Genomic DNA, 12,048 nt, shown 5'->3' with positions numbered 1-12,048 from the left:
TATAATCTATAAACCTGGGCTAGAAGTCTCATCTGAAATTCATACTGACCATATGATGGTCAAAATTTAAAACAGGTACAAAAAAATCCCTAATAACCACTCACCTCCAGGTCTGCAGATGTGCAACAAAGTTCTTGTTGGTTGTGATGCAGATATCAGATATAATACAGATATGATGCGGAACGAACCAGACACAGCTGGGAGTGCAGAAAGCACCTGGTGCTAAAATGCTTTGCGGTACCTAAGAAGATCATAGGCCCATTTTTCAACTTTTATTTTTATGTTTTCAGCTTTTAAAATAATCTTAAGTCTGAGAATTTCTACTGCATGTGAATTGCCTGCTCAGTGTAATTCCCCTGCGCCTTTATTCTTCACCATTAGAATTTCTGCTTTAAACCACTCCACTGCTGGGAGTGTGTGTTTGCCTTGTGTCAACACTCAGGCAGGTGACAATGAACTCACTTTACTTTGTATTGATGCTTTGAAAAATGGAATTTGACACTGCAGGTTCACAGGTTTCATAACTTGTCCCTTTAAAATTACAGATGTATTAATACAATTCATCAAAATACCTTGGCGTTTCTCTCTGCTTTTACTGACTTGTCCTAAACACAATTGTAGTCTGATTTGGAAGTTTTGTGTGGTCTCCTTGATACCCTAACAGATAATTTCACATGGAAATCTGCATGCAGTCTTAAGCAGAAATGATTTAGCCATGTTGACTGCATGCAGATACAGCTGACTTGTACACTGACACATCAAGGCATGAGTTGGGCACTGACAAGTCTTTTAAGCTTAATAAATATGTTAGGATTACTTTTAGATTGCCAGTGTCATCTTCCCCCCACTATCAACTGTTGTTTTTAAAATAACTCCTTTCATATTCTGGAGAATAATTTCAAAAGCTGAACAGCCATTTAACTGGCATGGTGGGAGCTGCACTCCCCACCATCATCCTCATATTGTCCTATGGACAGTGTATATTGTGAAGTCACTGGGAAGTTTACTTAAAAACCAAGAGTAAAATCCCTATTCGGTGAGAATTAACTCATTCATTCAATATGTTATTGCATTCAGTGTCATTCAGGTGAAAATAAATGCTGAAGATACCGTGCCATCGTCTGGTTTGTTTACAGGCCTTCCAACCATTTTCTGTTTCTGCTGTTTCGCCCTGCTTATTCTGCATGCACCTTCAACAGTAATGCTCTGAATGATTTTAATGAACCATCAGCTCAGTTTGGGGAGGAAGGTGTTTTATGTACAGGTGATATATGAAGCGGTTTTCTTCCTGTTTGTTTAAATCTATTGCAGGCTACTTAATTCTCTTTAAAACATTTCACATGCTGCTATTTTTAAGCCGTTTGCTCACGTGGTCAGACTGCTTTGGTATCTGCAAATCTTCTTCATATCTCTCCAGCTGAGACCAAAATCCCGCATTGGGTTCTGCTACTGGTCTGGCAGTCTTCACAGTCTAGGAAAGAGGAGAGGCATTGAAGAAGCAAGGGCAGCTAGCGTGTAAATGGATTTTTTTCCTCTAAGGCTCTTGATTTGGCTATAGAATAATAAACGGATATTTTGGAGAGCTGACTTAGATCTCCTGGCATGGGGTCCCTGTGAATGTCTTTCACAGTGTGGTGACACTACTCATGTGTCAGGATGCTCAATATAGTGTAAAACTTGGTCATGTATCTGCACGCCTCTGTCTAGCAGTGAACAAAACAGTTATCTGCATGAGAGACTCTACTGATGTACCTACCAAATGGGTGTGGACTAAAAGGTAGATTACAGGTCACATGTATTGGACAGGCTTCCTACTGAAGTTGAGATGCTATCACTATCACTACCTTGTCCCTACCTATTTCTGAGGCCTAGCAGATGATGTTTCTTTGCTGTGTTAGCTGTCAACGTAAGAGCAAATCCTGCGGAACAACTGCACACTTGCATCCATTTCCCTCATTTTCTTCACATCTCTGTCTTTAACTTTGCTTATCATGACTAAGGAAATGATGGGGAAAAAAGGTTCACAGAACTACCAACTGTCCATATTTGCTTAAAGTCTGTCTGCATTTGTAATTATATTTGTCCCAGAAGCCTCACCTTGAAAGTGTATTTGTCCCAACTAGGGGTGAAAAAACTTAAGAGTGTAAGTTTTATTCAAATGATGAATATCTGTGTTAACTGTCAATAAACAGGTGACAGAACCAAAATAATTCTATGAGACACCATCATTACTTACAGTAAGCACTGCAGTTCTTACCCGAAAGATGGCTAAGTATAAACCTGGTTATCGGTACAATACCTCGAATGCACCCTTGAGTGGGAGCTTTCCGTGTCTCATCAGATAAGCAGTGCAGATAGCAGCGGACCGGCTGCGGCCGTTCTTGCAGTAGACCAGGCACTTCCCACCACTCCTCACAGCCTCTTCTATAGCGTCAGTGCACTGCTCAAAGTACTGGTACAGGTCTTCAGCCGGGTCATCGAACACCGGCACACGCATGCCCCGGACCTGCGGGAGGCCGGGGAAGGGCTGCTGCCGGGTGACATTAACGCAGAAGGTGACTCCCTCTCGTGTGAGCAGGTCCTCGTTGCAGGCTGCCCGCGCGTTGCTGATGAGCAGCGACGTGGTGACCTGGCTGAGCTGCAGCATCGGCACCTGAGGCCGCAGAGGCACCAGCTCCCCAACGGCCGCGGATGCACGGCGTTTTGAGTCCTGCACCGGCAGGGATCAGAATGCCCTTCCCCCCCCCCCCCCCCCCGGCAATGTGTATGGCTGCGCGGCCCTGAGGAATGCTGGGCTCTGCTATATTTATCTCCACTGCACAGGCTTGGAAATAAAGGCTTCAGGCAGGTCCTAGTGCCTGCTGGATACTGTAAGCTGCATTAAAAAAGCTAAAAACACTCTGAGACAATTGAACAGTCCCTAGCCCTATAGCAGCTTCTTGCAAGAAGCTAAGATCCTGTCTTCATAGAATCACAGAATGGTTTGGGTTGGAAGAGACCTTGAAGCTCATCTAATTCCAACCCCCTGCCACAGGCATGGACAGGTGTTACCCCTCTAGCCCGTGTTACTCAAAGCTCCATCCAACCTGGCCTCTTCCTCACATGAAGGCTGCTGCTGGGGTCAGGATTGGTGCAATGATGCAGTATGGCTCAGATCACCTCTAGCTCAGCTCCAGATCATGTAGCGGCCCCTCACCTACAACAAGAGCGTATTTGAGTGCACAGAAAATGATTTACCAGGCTGGCTAGATACGGTAGTGCTAATCTTGCTGGACTTCAGCTAAACTGCTGGTGCGGTGCCAGGGCACGAGGGTGCTGACACGTGCTGGAGCTGTGCAGGGTGGGTGGGGAGGGGGCAAGGGCCCAGCCAGGGCAGGGCCACATCAATCAGTACCAGGCAGCTGCTGCAGGACTGGTGCTGGTACCAGCCACTTCCTGGTGGATTTAGCACGTGGTTGTGCCTCTTGAACAGTTTTCTGTCTGGCCATGACGCAAAAAAGGAGCTTGTGACCGATACTTGCGCCTGGCACGAAGACGAACCTGGGCTATCACGGCACCAGGGCATGCACTAACAGGGTTGGTGTGAAACACAGTGCCAGCCAGTAAGGAATCAGCTGGGAGGGACGAGGATGAGCTTCTATTCCGACACAGAGGGCAGGGAAAGTGATGTGCTGCTTACCTGCCATCACTTGTGCCAACAGCCTGCCAGAAAGATGCCAGCCCTGAGATGCCTCCTTAAAGGACCAGGGTGTCCACTCCTGCAGTGTGGTACCACTGCCCATGGGCTTGGTCCTCTGCCCCACCGCTTCCTTGGCACAGCACCAGCCTGGAGAAAAGCTCTGCCAGCCCAGGAGGCACAGTGAGGCTATGGATGTTTAGTAGTTACCTTCCTGCAGCTGACTTGAGGACTTGCAGTCTCAAGCACAGCTCAAGATCAAACATCCCCGACCCAGCCGTCTGCTTTGCTTGCAGGTTAAGACCCTGCCAACACCTGCACAAGTACAAGGCCATGGTAAACAATTAGCACAACACTTTGCAATGATGACTACCAAGGGTGTTTCTGATTCCTCATAATACATGCCATGACTTTTTGCACCTCTCTGTGAGGAAGAGAACATTTAGCATAGCACTTCGGTGACTCAAGTCAGGTTCACCTTGTCTCTGCACACGTAACATCCATATGACCCTAGATTCCCTCCTGTGTTCAGGGCTGACATCAGCCCATTACAAACCTTGTGGCTGAAAGCACAATTTCATTCCTTGGGACTCCTGGCCTTCTTAAAGGGGAAAGAAAACGCCAAATTCAGCTTACATGCAGAAGAAGTAAAACTGCCCTGTAAATACAGATGTAAGTCTCCAGCCTTTTTATTTATACTAGGATTCAAAGAACATATTCCAACTTTAGATAAACAGTGCAAGAGTTACAAGTACCTTGGTAACAGAAAGAAATAGATAACTGTCCAGCTATGCCAATAAGTGAAATAATTCTTACTCCTGCAGATAGAAATGCATCTGCTTAAAGCAAAGATGGACTTTAGATATTTTGCTATACCTTAGCCTCTACCAAGCCCACCAGAAAACAACAGGCAGCTTGTCATCTGTAAATGATAAGTAGCTGTGCTCTCAAAGCCTTTTGAGACCCTCGCCCTTAGTTAAAACATACACGTTATGGCACAAAAGAGCAGGCTGAAAGACAGAGATACTTGGAAACCCACTTTTCCTGGTTCTCCCCTTTCCAGGGACAGGGGTCCTCGTTCATATCGTCCCTAGACCACCACCCCCTCCTCATCCCTGTGAAGTATGAGGCCTTTTCTAACTAGGACACCACGAATCACCACCTTGATAACACCAAAGCAAACGTTCCCTCCCATTCACCCCTGTTCCCCAGAGCTCCTCAGTCACGTAACCAACCCATGGCACCCACCAGCCCCTGCCGTGGCTGCAGCCGTCAGTCAGCACTGCCACAGGGCTGGGAAGCTTTGTCACTACGTTTTCCAGCAGGCAGTGGCCCTGGAAATGTCAGATAGAAGCACTGAAAGGCCCCAGTCTGAGCAAAGGCTCGGGGCTTGACTTCAGCTTGTTGAGCCGTGCTAGCGGTTGCCTAGACGTCAGGTAACTATGGTTTGCTTTAGGTTTGCTTCAGTTCAGAGCAATACCAAGTCAATACGTGGAGGGACTCAGCTATTTTAGTGCCGTGGCCAAGCACAGCCCTGGGGCCACCGGATCACAGCAGGTCAGGGAAACCACTCCAGGGCAACAAAGAGAACGGTAAAACTGGATAACCAGGAACCTACCCAGGGCACCGTCACAGGCAGAGCATGTGGAAAAGTTCTGAATAAACCCAAATGGACCCAGGGCCGAGGAGAGGGGAAGCATTAACACCATGTGCCTGCTGTCAAAGATGGGGAAGAGCTCAGGCAATGCCTGCACAGAGATCAGGCTGCTGATGCTGCTCCAACCCCAACTCAGCTCCAGGAGACTAAAGCAGTTGCCCTCAGGACCTGGAGGGACACTGAAGCTGGACCCTGGGCATCAGGGTGTCTTCCTGCATAACAGTTTTTATGGCATTTTTGAGGCTTTGCCTCATTGATCAATTTGGACTATCAGGTTTTATCACTGTAACAGGACTGATAATCTGGCCTATTAAATTGTTGGCTCTGCAGGACTGGTTGTGGGGATTTCTGTAACTGGAGGCTAAATTTATATTGGCAATTCTGGTTAAAAAAAAACAAAAGGAAATATAAAATCAGGAATTCTTTAGAGCAGTAAAATTAATGTGGAATGCGTCATGTTTCTAGAAGTAAATAAATCTGCATAAATCCATGACTTGCATCTATCCACTCCTGGGTTCTGATGGGTCTAGTGGTGTTGTCTGGCCTCTAGCCAACATCCGTTATTCTGGCTTTCATTTCTGAAACTCTACCAGATTAGATCAGGCTCAGTCTTACACAGAGGTGAGCACAAGGCAGAAAGGACACCAAGTCAGCAGCATTGGTCACTGTGACCTGGGGAAGCCAGTCAAAGCTGCCCTAAAATCTCTGCTTTGTTAGAGTACCATCAACACCAGCTCAGACCATCAACACAGGGATTACACCTCCCACCTGCACTGTTTTTTGGTGTCAGTTTTGCTCATGTTCTCATCTTCCCTTAAATTGCACATTCTAGAAACTGCTAATGTTAAAAATGGGGTTTTGTTCTCCCCCTCCCTCACCCCCCCTTCTTAAAAAACAGCCAAACCCCAACCCCATAATATTTGTTCAGCCCAAAGACACATCTCTTCTGGCAGAACAGGAGAAATGCTCAAACCTTTGCTGTGCAGACCAGTAAAGTATTAGATGGACAGGCCTCTGCCTCCCTCTCACCCACGGTACAAGCACATTTGAAACTCAGACCCAACCCCTTATGAATGAAGCCCAGCCCCATGGCGTGCTCTTGGCCAAACCAGTCACAGTGACTGCGTTGTATCTATAACATCAGCTAAACCTACACCTCCAGCCAGTGCTTGCTGTACTCGTCAGGTACAGAAGCCTTCTGGAAGCCCCAAAGCACACAGCCCTACAAGCACTGACACTCCTACAGCTACGTGGGGATATTTATATTGTTCACTGACCAGGCCCAGCCTAAAAACCCGTCATGGAGCCCACTCCACCAAGCATTTCAGGGTTAGGGCAGCCACCTGCATGTCCCAAAGGCTGGTGTGTGGTGGGATGGGGTGGCAGAGGGTGAGCCTGGCCCTTTCCTGAGCCAAAATGGAGCTGCCAGAGGGTGTGTGACCCGCTGTCCCACCTCATCCCTGCAGTGGCTAGGGAAGATGTGTTGGAGGATGGGGAAAACAGGAATTCACTCAAAAACCTACAATGCAACAGACACCAAAAGAAAAAGAATAACACAAACAAAACGTGTCCCATCCTCACATTCCCTCCCCCAAGTAGGTGCTATCTCAACCTGCACAGGGACACTGCCCAGGGCTCACTGCTACCAGCCCCAGTCTGTAGACTGGGGCTGGTAGCAGTGAGACCTGGGCTGGGGTGTGGTGCGTCATTCAGCTCTCACAACCAGTTGCAATGCCCTGGTTAGTAATAAGTCCCTGTTTTTAATTATTACCAGCAAATAAAAGGGATTGCCACCCATGAATGAGGTGGCAGCACAACTGTCTGTCAAGTGGAGAATCCCACTGCTCATATTGTCATCTCTCTGTTACCTACAACGGTACCGCACTGCAGGTAGAAATTGGACCATTATTACTTGGGTAAAAAAATGGCTTTCCAACTAGCATGCAAAGAAAAAATACACCAAACCCCAACCCCTAACACTCATTCCCAGTCACTTAGATGTAGGAGACCTATATTTCAAATTGTTGTCTGCTACGAGCTCTAGTCAAGAAACCCCTTTCCAAAGTAAAAAAAGGGAGTTCTGCATTATTGGGTCCACTGCCAAACTGTTTCAGCTCAACCCACCAAACCTGCTTACACTCCTGTGTACGCTGCTGAAAGCAAAGGGCCATCTCTGTCTGCCTAGGAAGCACAGAGGGAAAACCCCACAAGAGCCCATGAATGCAGCCCTTGAGCAGCGCTGACAAGCTCAGTCTCTCGGCGTTCCCAAGTGGTGCTGCTCCCGGCACTGTCGTGGCTTGGGCAGCTCTATGGCAAGCGGCGCTCCGGCAGTGGCTGGGTGATGAGATCAGGGCAACTGCATGAATTGCATATTCCACTGGAGGCAGAGCAGCACAAGAGCTGCCCCGGAGGCCTCTCTGCAAAGGCTTGTTTCGGCCCTGAGAGCCAGGTTGTGGCAGTAACAAAAGTAAAACAATGAGGTACGGAAAGAAGGGCCCAGCACTGGGGAGAAGACCAAGAAAGAAGAAAACAGCTCGAGCACTGCCAGAAATAGCACAAAACTGAAACCTTTTTCTCCTCCCTCTTACTCTTTTTTCTTTTTTTTCTGTTTTTCTTTTTTTTTGCCAAGGTGAATTAAATACGTCCTTTGGTTGTTGGTTGGTTGGTTTTGGCGAAGTGAAGCCCTCGGCCACAGTCTCTTTCCTGGCTGTGCTAGTGAGTTACCGCCACAAGTGCTGCATGGCAAGGAAAGCCACCGAAAGGAGGAGAAGGAAGGCAGAAGGCAAAGATCTGCTGCTGGCCCCATTGATGCCATGTCCGGACTGCTTAGGAATAGCGTGCGTTTCTGGCTGCCTGGTGCTGGGGCTCTTAGAGAGTCTTTTGCCACAGACATCGTCGGGACAACTGTCACCACTCCCAGAGCCGCTCATGTCATCACCTGTGCAGAGACAAACATGGGTGAACATGAGGAAGGCACGGTGTGAGCCCCAACTGCTGTCCTTGTGGTGGGCAATGTCCCTTCCCACCCCTTGCTGCAACCCCAGGGAGAGCTAGCCACCAGCCCTGCCCTTGCCACCTCCTTCCTCCTGCATCCCCACCATGAGAAGCAAGCCCATACCTGACCTCCAGTTGACTTTAACCACCAGAAACCTTCAGAGCAGATAGGATCAGTGGCCCCATCAAGAAAGGCTGGGCTGCGACTGAAGAAGGCACCCCAGATTTCAGCAGCACAGCCTCCAGCCACCCCACAGCAAGCTGTCTGCACTCAAATAGAGCCTCTGCAGCCTTGAGCCAGGCTGCCACAACCCCCGAAGACTGACTGCTCAGCCCCTCAGCCTGCCATGGACCTCTCTGGTTCTGCTGAACTCACTTGCGTCTTGGAAATCCACGTCATTCCCAATGTTAGCATTGCCCAGCCGGTTTGTCATGATCTTTAGCTGCATGATTTGCTGGCGAATGGTCATATCTGGCTTGGTGATGTCCACCTCTACCTCTGGGTTGTTAATCTGATTAGCTAAGCCGTCCCCCATCACTTCAGGCAGGTAACTGTGACAGAAGGAGACAAGTTGAAATGCTTCTTCCCAGCTAAGCTCACCTCTCCCCATTACAGACACCAGTGATTATGTCAGTGACCACCAGAGAAGCTGCAGTCAGTGGCATTGGCTTGTTGAACAGCCTTCATATGCTAGTGTTTGCTGCCTACTCTACGGATGGCCAAGTCAAGCTGACATGGCCAGACCCCATCAGAGCCTGCAGCTGGCTCTGAGAACACCTCAGCTCTCAGAAGCTGGCTGGTGGCCTTGCAGCATCAGTGTCCCAGCATGGAGAGGGGTTTCCTATGGGAGAGGGCGTGCGCAGGGCTGAGGGGTTGCTCTCAGGCTGGTACCTGTGAAGCCATGGGGACACTCTTTTCTGGAAAAGCTGTCTATATGGGAGAATGAGGAGCATCTTCAGCCCCAGTTAAAGCCTGTTGGGACTGATGCCTTGGGATGACTGAGTGCCCCCAGCCTGGTAAGACCAAACAGGCCCTCAGGGAAGCTTCTGCTAACTGGGAATCAATCAGCAAACAGAGCTGTGCTTCCCCCTTCCACAGTGCCCCAGCTCATCTGCTCCTGGGGATGTGCAGCACTGCTGGCAGGGAAAGGACATGAAATATGGAAGAACCAAAGGTGCCGGCTTTGGGCTGGCAGAGACCAGCCCAGCAGGTCCACAGAATGGAGCAGAGAAACACACATGTCCACCGTATCTCCCCTCACCACCATCCTTTAACCATCAGCTACAGGGGAAGGTGTTTCTGCAGCTGTTAGATGTCACCCTGGGTGCCTCCTCTCATGAGGAAGCCGCATTTCAGAGCAGGTATGAATAGAAAGGCACATACGCAATTCTCAGCAACAGTTCTGGAGTTTGTAAGGCAAATACAGCCTTTCTGCCTTCTGAGTGCACATGGAATTGCAGAACTGCTTCACTGGTACAAAACTACATAAGTTATTTCATGGCCAATGCATTCCAGTGCTTAACCCCCCAACACACAGCAAAATGACAACAGGCTTGACATTCCCAGATACCAGCTTTTCAGGAAGTTCAGCATTTCTGTAGACAGGGACAGACCTTTCAGCTCAGTCTGAACAAGTGGGGCTGGCTGAGATGGGGTGCAAGTGCCTTTCATCAAACCCTCCTTCTCTTACCCCAGGACATTATTATCCTGGCACCTTGATCCTCTCCATACCTGCCCTTGGTCATCCCATTCCAACACTTGTCATCTGCCACTGAGCTGGCCATTATTTTTTTGCTGCACAGGCTGCCAGGCAGGGTGATCCAGTAAGTCTTGAGAGCTGTCAGATTCCCTTTGGCATCTAAAACCTGTAAGCAAAGAGGATGCTCAGGGTCAGGCGAGCTCCGGGCTGCCTCAGAATAGCATTCTGACTATTTATTGGTTTTCATTGTTGTACTATTACAAAGTCTGTTTCTATGCAAACAAGGATGTGTTGCCAACCCTCCCCTTAACCCAAGCACCCAAGGCTGAAGGTTACATGCTAAGGACTGTTCTGGTACCATAAGATTAGCCAGAAGATCATCTTGTGGGTCCATGAGGGCACTGCTTAGAAGCAGTCTTGGTGGGAGCCAGCAGGGCTCTGCCAGGGTGGGATAGGCAGGTATCTGTGAGTGAGGAGTGTTTGAAATGTGGAACCATGGCAGATCCCATAGTTCACTGTCCACAGAATCCAAATCTCTAGAGAGGAGGACCTCCGACCCCAGTATATATAACCTGGCTCAGTAACACCAATAGCAAGGTGTCTTTTCGGGTAAGTTTGGCACCAAATCGCTGAGAAACTGGTTACCAGCAACCTAAACCTCGACCCTGTGCCGAGTGGCAAGATCAGACCTGCTTCAGTCATGCCAGTATGCACTGATCTGATCTCCTTCAGACTCACCAGCAAAGATCTCCTTCAGACTCACCAGCCTGAGGGGTGGTCTGACCTGACCCACAGGACCCTGTGCTGCTCCAGCCGGGCTTCCCATGCCCCCAGTGCACCAGCACACCTGCTTCTGAGGCAAACTCACCAGCATCTCCAGTGCTTGTGCAGAGGACTTTGCTTCCAATGCGACTTTCCCCCACCTTCTCTTGTCCTCACTGCTGGAGCCTTTTGTGCTGATTTTGGGATTTCCACAGCCTTGGAAAACCTGAAAAAAAAACACCCAAGCTCTCTACTCCATGCTTTGATACTATTTCCTTAGTTAATTAGCGTGCCACAGTTATGTTTTTTTTTCTTCTTAAGTATGTTTGTCTTTCCTAGCTGCAAGATCTCTGAGATTCTGGCTTAGTTTCTGGTCATGTCACTCTTGTGCAAGGGTATGTTTTCAGCACACTGTGACTGGTTTTGGTTACTGCTATCAAGCAAAACATTCAGTATTAACACAAAATTAGCACAGGTTTTTGGATGAAGCAGAAATGTTGATGCTAATTTCTCACTTGTTATTTTACCTGCTCCTATTAGGATGGAAAAATAAAATTCTGGGAAGAACAAGATGAGAGCTGCTCACACTCATTACACCAGTGGTGTGGGCTTCAACACTGCAGAGCACATGAGGTTCACTGATTTGGACAACCAAGGTGGCAATCGGCACCCACACTCGGCAAACGAGTGCTCCCTCCAACAGGGGAGTGCAAGACAGTAGAAATGTCCCAATCTGTCAGGTTAGATGTTTCAAGGACAAATGAGGAAGCCTCCTAAATTTGGGTACCTCCTGCCATTCTAACTACCTGCTCAGGCGTGTTTTGTAGCCAAAGGAGAGCAGAAGCACTTTGAAGGTACTTTGCCTCTAGGAAGGGACGAAGGGTGCCTGTTTCTCCCAGTCTCTGCATGACCAGCCCAGACAACACATCTCCTGCTACCAAGTAGCCAGTGCTTAGGCAACTGCGCCTCACTGGGGCTGGTGGACGGAGTCCTCAGACAATCAGACTGAATCAAGTGTCAAAGGGCAGGAGAGCCTTTGCACTGTCAGTTTGATTTGGGAAACACCAGCCTTCACAAAGAAAGCCATCTGATTTGAAAAGATGGCTCCAAGCTTCTTGTGGTTACCAGGGTGCTGTCAGAAGCTATTGATAAATTTGAATTTGCATGGTGTTCCCTTACAGCAGAGAGATCAAGACCTCAGAGAAATGCAGCTTGTGCCAGCTGCTGAATGCTATTTCAGCTAGGAGCTTCTGACAGCC

At 48.6% G+C, this 12,048-nt stretch overlaps 2 protein-coding genes across 2 annotated transcripts in view; both read right to left on the bottom strand.

Moving 5' to 3' along the window:
* Positions 1–1,336: 1,336 nt before the first annotated feature.
* On the bottom strand, positions 1,337–2,681 carry DUSP28 (dual specificity phosphatase 28). The gene is made up of 2 exons (XM_057426563.1): positions 2,300–2,681; positions 1,337–1,471 (listed from the first exon to the last, which is right to left on the bottom strand). The coding sequence occupies exons 1-2, from the start codon at positions 2,645–2,647 to the stop codon at positions 1,337–1,339; spliced, it is 483 nt and encodes a 160-aa protein (XP_057282546.1). The 5' UTR covers positions 2,648–2,681.
* A 5,203-nt stretch (positions 2,682–7,884) lies between these two features.
* GPC1 (glypican 1) overlaps positions 7,885–12,048 on the bottom strand; it is a 198,666-nt gene continuing 194,502 nt past the window's right edge. The window contains exons 6-9 of the mRNA XM_057426564.1: positions 10,896–11,015; positions 10,060–10,193; positions 8,704–8,879; positions 7,885–8,271 (exon numbers count right to left, since the gene is read on the bottom strand). Coding sequence (XP_057282547.1) covers positions 8,054–8,271; positions 8,704–8,879; positions 10,060–10,193; positions 10,896–11,015 — 648 coding nt within the window. The 3' untranslated portion in view covers positions 7,885–8,053. The remainder of the gene's footprint in view (positions 8,272–8,703; positions 8,880–10,059; positions 10,194–10,895; positions 11,016–12,048) is intronic.

This window comes from Pezoporus wallicus, unplaced genomic scaffold, assembly GCF_028554395.1.
Source record: "Pezoporus wallicus isolate ANWC-B61680 ecotype Strahan unplaced genomic scaffold, APGP_CSIRO_Pwel_v1 contig_7680, whole genome shotgun sequence".
In the NCBI taxonomy this organism is placed as follows: Eukaryota; Metazoa; Chordata; class Aves; order Psittaciformes; family Psittacidae; genus Pezoporus; species Pezoporus wallicus.
Note: the sequence above shows the minus strand (reverse complement) of the source record. Positions and strands in the feature narration are given on the sequence as shown.